The 8,263-nt window shown below is 43.3% G+C and overlaps 1 protein-coding gene across 1 annotated transcript; it reads right to left on the bottom strand.

Annotated features, from left to right (window-relative positions):
• Positions 1-306: 306 nt before the first annotated feature.
• Positions 307-6,448, bottom strand: mycn (MYCN proto-oncogene, bHLH transcription factor). The gene is made up of 3 exons (XM_068022772.1): positions 6,300-6,448; positions 4,567-5,458; positions 307-1,623 (listed from the first exon to the last, which is right to left on the bottom strand). Exons 2-3 carry the CDS (start codon positions 5,423-5,425, stop codon positions 992-994), a joined length of 1,491 nt encoding a protein of 496 aa, XP_067878873.1. The 5' UTR covers positions 5,426-5,458; positions 6,300-6,448; the 3' UTR covers positions 307-991.
• Positions 6,449-8,263: the final 1,815 nt, after the last annotated feature.

The raw sequence follows: 8,263 nt of genomic DNA, 5'->3' as shown, positions 1-8,263 counted from the left end.
TGCAACCCGCAGCTCTTGATTGCATTCACACGCATTCTACCAATGTGGAGTAGATGCCAATCTCATTGTCAAATACTGCATATACCAGGGATTGAGCAATCGCTTTCAGTAATGAAACCTTTCATTCAACTTAATACAAAAGCTTCGACACAAGATTTGTTTTGGATGACACACAAAATTGTACAATTAGTTTGTCAAAACCATCAAATGTATTTTGGAGGTACTTCAGCTTCAAACAGCATACCCAGACATTTATTTGTCGTTCAGTAGCAGTTCCAAAGCTACAGACATCATGACAAGAGGTAGTTTCTTTCATAAGATTTATTTTCATAAACTTGAGGTATTTCAAAAGTGCTATAAGTTGCAGCACTATATGTACATCATGAAAAACACATAACTCAGCCAATTACCCAGTTCTATGAACCCAACAGCAACACAAACAGAGAGAGGCTAGGTAAAAGGCATATATAGTAATTTCTGTACAAAAGAAATTTTAGTCAAAAAAGTGATAAAGTAATATCTACTCAAACCTTTCACAACTCATTTTCATACGAAAATATAGGTATCAAATTTAGTCATGTATCAGCATCACACTAAAGATACAGGCAGTGTAAGAATTAGTACAGTACATAACAAGGATTAACAAGTCTTTATAGGAAAATTTCATGCTCCTCAAACGTTGAGGTATTATTCTGTATAAAATTCCAGTCCAAAAAACGGCAGCATAGGCTGTGGCTTTTTTTTTCTTAACCCAGACCATCACATGAAAAAGGCGATTGTTAAACTGGTATTTACATAGGTTTTGAAACAGGCAATCGTTAAGCCCTCTCAAAATTGATCTCCATTCACACGCACATGTACCTCTAAGGCTTTAGAAGTATTTTGTTCATGTTTAAATGCGGCTGGATTGAAAACCAGAAAAAAATTCCGTAACATTCTTGACGTCTAAAATGTGCAAAAGTGGCATTCAACCAGTTGGGGCAGCCTTAGCCTAGCGAGTCCTTATTTCCTCCAGTCTCTTTACCAGCAGCTGTTGCTTGGCTTTCAGTTTCTCTTTTTCCGACAACAGTTTCTGCTCTTCTGACTGGAGAGCCCGCACGTATTCAGTGGCCTTTTTCAGGATGATGACTTTTGCCGCCTTGTCATTTTTCACAAGTTCTGGTATTTGGTCCCGTAAGGTAAGAAAGCTGGAGCGCAGATCATTCCGCCGCTGACGCTCCAGAATGTTGTGAGTGCGCCGCCGCTCATTGTCTTCAGAGTCAGATCCGCGGGGGCTCACGCTCTTAGATCTAGAGGGGGCCACCTGCTTGGCGAGGCGCACGGTCTCGCTTTTCACTTTCTTCAGAGGTGGCATCTCATCGCACTCTGTGTAGGGTGATGGTGCAGCATAGTTGTGCTGCTGGTGTATGGGGGCACACCTTTTCAGCAGAGAGGCATTGTGGCTCTTCGACGACCCGCAGCTTGAGTTGTGGGAACGCACAGTCACAGTAAGGGTGGTAACGTGTTTGCTGGATGACGACCGGCGTTTCTCAACGGTCACCACATCAATTTCTTCCTCTTCCTCCTCTTCTTCCTCTTCCTCATCTTCTTCTTCCTCCTCTTCATCATCATCCTCATCCTCCTCTGTAAATATTCAAAAGCAGAAAAGTCAGAAACAGAGTATTTCAGTGTTCAACCACACTGTAGGGAAACAAATACAGATAATATAATGAAATGAATCCTTAGAATGTATGCAGAAGTTGAGTGCTCAATGTGATAAAAATAGCTCAGTAAGGAAACCCCTCTCAATCAAGAATATGGAGCCTATCCATGTAATGAGGACAAGGCAATCAACTATTGGTAGATCACAAATGCCACAATCAGAGCTTCTCTTTCCTATAACTGTTGTTGCTGGTTAATACTTCCTTTTCTGCACAACTAATGTGGATTCCATTGTGCACAGGAAGCGTGCCACATCACTTGAAAAAATATCACAATCTCACAAGCTTATAAAATCTGTAACATTCATCCAATTAAGAGTGAAAAATATGAAATTTTTCCTTTTCAATGTCAAAGGACAGAAATATTTGATTTTGTGAGGGGGAGAAAAGCAGGCAGGAATGAAAGGAGAAGGATATTTATGAATTACAGCCATAACACCATCCTCCCCCCAACTCTGCTTTCACTCTGAAAAGCTTGATAGCATTTAGAAGCTTTTTAAATCAGTATACATAACGGATTCTTTATATACTCAACTGGATCTAGGAATTGTTTCAGTTGTGTATTTTGTAAAAGAATTTTGCCATTCCAGTCAAATAGTCTGCTATTTAAAATAGAAGGCCATCACTGAACTGTCTGTAGAAACATAGCAACATGAAGGAGGGACGTGGGGATCAATACAGATCAAAACCATTGTATTAACAAATTAATCATAATTGCTGATTCACATTACACATCCCATCCAGCAATAAAGAGATCTGCCTCAAACAATTACTGCAGGAACCAGGGGCTAATTCATGGACGCTCTAGATGATTGGACAAAGCACTTTCATTTCCGAGAGCCAAGTATTCAGCAGACAGCTGTTGGGAAGAAGCACTGAACAAACCAAAGCTGTCAGAAAGCTGCAAGCAGAAACATGTGTGGTTTTACCCCAGAACACTGTCAATGTTCACCACGATCATTTTACTGTGCTGTTTGTTAAAAAAAAGACACTAACATTAGATCATGAAGTTCAAGGACATGTAAAAGCAGACTCATTTATTTCCTTTATCATTCCAAAATATGAGCCAACTGTGCCATCTGGCAAATCACTAATATAAACCACTATTACTAAACATAGAAAGCCTGGAATCATTCCTATCCCCTCAATATAAATAGATTTGGACTTTCTCTAATAAATAATTAATATAGATTAGGGGTATTCAAACTGCAGCCTCGAAGCCACATGCAGCCCTTGAGCCAGGACCATCTGGCCCTTGAAGCCCACGCAATTCAGCTCTATTTCTGCTTGTATTTTTTAATTGCTGGTTAATCCCATTTGAATTATGTGGGCCTTTAGTGTTTTTGTCTCATTGCTGGCTGAATCCTAAATCAGAACACTAAGATCGGTTAATATCAGCAACTTAAAGTAGATGCAAATTAATGGAAACAGATTTAACCTTCAAACATGTTGTTCATGAGGCTATATGGTAAACACTTATTCGAAGCACAAAGGCTTCAGCACCACTGATACAGATCATTAATTAATGATTAGAAGGTGGCAAAGAAGAACATTCTACTTGTTTTTACAGCAATACACCTATTTTCAGAGATTAGCTTCCAGGAAAAGGCAATACCTGTGGACCTGGTATAGGGTGACCCCTCCTTTCTGCTCTTCACTTTTCTTTAAATCTGCTACTACTTTGAAATGTTAAATCCCTGGGTTAAGTAAAACTCTCAGGATCACATTTGTTGATTGCATGTTTATGGAACTTCAGAATTTCAAAGCTATGCTGTGGAATTCCAAGAACTCCATTCCCCATGGCCTTCTGAGATTACTCTTGATTAAGGGGGCTGTTTCAGTACAAAGGTGCCCAGGTACTGCAACTATCACATCTGGCAGTTTTCCTCTGCAGCAATCAATAGCCTAGAGCACATTTATTCAAAGGACAATCTCCAGAAAGAAAATGGTCAACATACAAATATATATATATAAAAAAAAAATAAAGTACTTTCCTGCAAACTGTGCTAAAATGAAATTGTTATAAGAAAACTGACCTATTCAAAAACTTGGTTCATTTATTCCAAAAAAAGACAAGAGATTTTGAACGGCTGTAAAATGTTTACTATGATCAAAGTGAAGATCACTGAGGCACACTGCCGCCTGCTGGAAAACCGTCAGGTTCATCCTACAAGCCAATCTCTCAGGATTTAATTTCAGTCTGGTAATTCAAAACTGATTCATGTGTCGCCTTCACAGCACTTTGAGGAAACTCCCTCCCTCCCCACCCCCCCGCCCAATTCAGGCGGGCTGATGAAATTAACACAAGGTGGCAGCTGAAACCAGTGGCATCACTTAATGGATCCGTATTCATGAACATTTCTGCCATTTAATTACACTGGTGGATTAAAGCCTTTGTCATCTGCAGTCCTGCCAGATTCCCTGTGCTCTCCCATTCCTTCAACAGGGACAGAATCACCAGCTGACAAGGTGGGCTCTGACCCTGTTTGAGGACTGGGGAGGGTGGCTGAAAGAAAGAGGTTGATTTTATATATAAATACTGAACGGGTCTTCCAGCACTGGTGTCTGCATGAGATATTAAATACCAGATATAGAACCAAATGCATTTTGAAACATGCATTTGGTGTTTGTATGGATAAACCGCAGCCTACAGCCGCAGATGGCAAACACTGCACTTGAAAACTGTTCAATATTTTACAATTAGTTGCACAGGCAATTTTGCTGTTTCACAGGGCGGATGTGCAATTTTCAAATATATGGCAAAAGACAAAGTCTCAAGTGTAATATATAATTGGAAAGAATACAGGGAAGCTCACAGGCAATGGGTTTGCAATGAATCCCCGCAGCCCCCTGTTCAGACACTTACCGGAGTCACTGGGGGTCTCGTTGCCGGAGCTGCCGAGCATTGCAGCGCTGTCAGCGGCCGCTCCTCCCCGGGAAGCCGCATCCTGGTTCAGCGGGAACGGGAAGACGACGGCCGGGTCCACGCACTGGGCGACGGGGTGGTGAAGCTCACTGTGGCCGGGGTGCCTGCTGCCGGAGCCCTCTGCACCCAGGGCGGTGCATCTGCTGCTGCCGCTGCCGGAGGAGGAGGAGGAGGTGGAGGGGGTGGGGGTGGCATCGCCTCCCGGAGCAGATGGAGCAGCCCCGGCCCCGGAGCCCGGGCCCCCCGGTGCTGCAGCCTTGCCGTGCTGAGCGGCCACCGCCACCGCCGCGTACAGCTTCTCGCTCACCACCTTCTCCAGCTTCTCCCGGGCCGAGAAGCCGCTCCACATGCAGTCCTGCAGGATGATGGCGTTCAGGTGGCTCCTGCTGCCGCACAGCCCCTCGCTGCCCCCCTCAGTGCCCCCGCCGCCGCTGCAGCACAGCCCCCCGGGCTCCGAGCCCTCCCCGTCCCCCTCCCCGGCCCCGTCCAGCAGCAGCAGCTCCGACACCCAATCCTCACCCTCCCCGGCCCGGCACCTGCCCGCCCGGCTGGGCGACAGCGGAGGGGTGGGCAGCAGCTCGAACTTCTTCCAGATGTCCTCGCTGGGTGGGTAGAAATCCGCCTCGGGGCCGTAGTCGTCCGGGTAGAAGTAGGGCTGGTAGGAGTCATACTCCAGGTCGTAGTTCTTGCAGAAAGGAGGGCGGATGGAGGAAGATGCAGAGCTGGAGGAGGTGGAGGGGGAGGAAGAGGAGCTGGAGGTGGAGGTGGATGTGCTGCTGGATGACATGATCCCAGGCATTTTTTTTTTTGCAAAGAAGAAAATAAAAAAAATCTGGAATTATGAAAAGGGAAGGGGGAGAAAGAGAGAGAGAAAATAATAAAAGAAACAAGTTGTCAACAATGAGCAAGGCAAAGCAAAAATAACCAGTCACAAGCCTTCCAGTCAGTCAGTCTAACCAGCTCAGAAATGCAAGTAAATCACCCCGAGGTTGGTGCTCTGTTATCAACGCCACACAATGTTTCCAAATCGTAAGCTTGGGAAAAAAAATGCAACCCCCCCCCCCCCCCCCACTATTGGCAGGAAAACGCCCACCGTTGCATGGCTTTGAACCTTACAATTATTTGTAAACAAATGCAACAGATTTTTTGCGGATTTTCAGAAGGTTGATTTTGCTTTTAAGGTGGAATTTCGCACAGTGCCGGGATCTGTTTCGGGCTCTGAATTAAACCCGAGCTGACTTCCAGCATCAACAAAAGGCGCTGCCGGTGCTGGGACTTTGCAACACTCGCAGGCACCGCTCCGAGGTGGGATTAGCACCGTATCGAGGGCACTGCCATAACACACATCCTGACTGCCGGCTAACCCCATCGACAGCAGGGCATATGGAGATTAAATAATCACTTCAAATAAAAAAAGGATATTCCGATCGAAAGATCGACTCGTTTAGGATTTAAATCCCAAATTGGTTAAGTCGCAGGGGTAAGTGAGCAGATTCCTCCAGGGCGAGCTGTGATCAGTGCTGCATGAAATGCTTTGACCTACATTCTGTGCATTTCTAATGAATTCAAAGACACTGATCGAGCTTCCACTCAAATATATACGTATAAACACACACACACATTAAAATATACACACGACCTTTCACCATACTGAGAAAAGAAAGCAACCTCACCTTTCACTGCCTTTTAAGAAAAAGAAAAACGCTCCACAATGATCTAAAATATTGGAGACGTTTCTACACAGATCCAGCAGTTAGGAGCCTCGTATTAGATGGTGATCATTCCCTCGGAGCAGACAGAGAAGTCTGTCAGTGTAACTTGGATGCAGTGCTGGATATTATTATCTGAAAAAACTGGAAGGACCCGAAAAAAAATCTACTGTGCCAACCCTCTCATTTACATAGGGGAGGAGTCCGCGATTTGGCGCGAAAATAATTACCGTCATTATTTCCAAAATATATGCATAATGCAAACTTTAAAGCTGTACAGTGGCGTTTAGTTTAACCCTGCAATATTCATAAATTTGCATTAATGCATTTAGCCTTAGTTCAGATCACCGAGAGGGGCATTTTTCTCAGAAAAAGCTCAATAGTTTTGTTTTGCGTATGGGCGGAATCATGTACAGTGGTTCAGGGCTGAATGTCAATCACTGATTTACAACAGGAACAGCTCCAAGGGAATACCGCACCGAGCTCAAAGGGAAGTTATTAATCATGCAGACAGAAAAAAAAACTAATTACAGATGCAAAGTACAAGGTTGCAACGTGAAATTGTTGCAAATAAGAAATACGATTGGTAAAAAAAAATCTAAAATCAAATAGTATACAGTAGAGGGTGTTTGCACTTTGCGAGAAAACAAAGCTGCACATACCGCAGCGGCGCGACATCTAGTGGAAATGTGAACTGGATACATACAACATAAAAGAACAGCATGTTCCATCCACCCAGCGCTGTTCAATAGGCTTCGTAACAACCCCAGCTCGAAAAATGGGGGGAAAATAGTTACATTTTATATTACCATCCTTAAAAATCTTTTTTAAAAAGCCCTGCATATTACTAGGCAGATACAACCCACAAACGTATTAATAATTTGTACGATCGCAGTAGGAACTAGGTCTGAGACAAGAAAAAGAGATTCCTAATTTATTTTATTAAAATATCATTTGTAACAGAGAGGACCTGATACAGTCGTTACAATTATAGGGGAACTGTATATGTTTGAATGACAGCTGCTCAGGGTCGTTTAAATTGAAATGATCGAGTGGGAGTGTGGGGGTTTGACAATCATTTAAGACGGGTTTTTTTTAAAGAAAGACTTGCCTTTAAGTAGAGCCTTTACAAGTTCAGGGCGTCCAAAGCGCTTAACAGTCCGTAAGGTATTTTTTTTTGAAGTGTAGTCGTTGTTGTAATATAGGAAACGCGATAGCCAATTTGCACACAGCAAGTTTCTCCAATGCATTTATTAGTACACTGGGATAGTTCATGGTAGATTTCTTCGGTACCGCTGATTTTTTTGAGAGTATTTTCACTTTTTTGAGCAGTTCAGATCATCTGAGGTTGCTACAGCTTTTTGCTATGATGTTTCTAATGCCAGTTGGTACAAAGGCGAAGTGTATTTCAGGAATTAAATTGCCAATCTGACTTCTGAATGCATTCTAGCCAAAGTGTGCGCAAACTGCAGTATAACTTCAGCTAACCCGCATCCAGGTGTAGACCAGAACAGTGGAAGCCCGATACTTTATTGTGTTATGATACTACGATGTCAGGAGCTCTGAAATGAGTGGCCTGCACCTGAGAGACGTTTTTCGAAGGGTACTCACTATAACTATGACTGCTGTTATGGTGTAAATGTGATCTGTAATGCAGAGTCGGAGCTAACCTGACACCAGAGTATCTAATCACATTTTGTTCAGATTTTGACACCTAATTTACACTCCAAAAGTTTGGTGTAATTGCAAAGCTGAAACTACGTTGCATCAATGCTAAGCTTGTAGTATGAATTCACATCCTTGATTTTAATCGTTCCATCACTGGTGGCCATGCCTTCAGTCTCGATATAAACTGTGGATCACCTCCTTTAAAATACTGGTTAAAACCTACCCCTCAATCAAGTTTTTGGCCTCCGTCCTAATATCTC

Source organism: Heterodontus francisci, chromosome 3, assembly GCF_036365525.1.
Source record: "Heterodontus francisci isolate sHetFra1 chromosome 3, sHetFra1.hap1, whole genome shotgun sequence".
Taxonomy (NCBI): domain Eukaryota; kingdom Metazoa; phylum Chordata; class Chondrichthyes; order Heterodontiformes; family Heterodontidae; genus Heterodontus; species Heterodontus francisci.
This window is presented reverse-complemented; position numbering and strand designations above follow the sequence as displayed.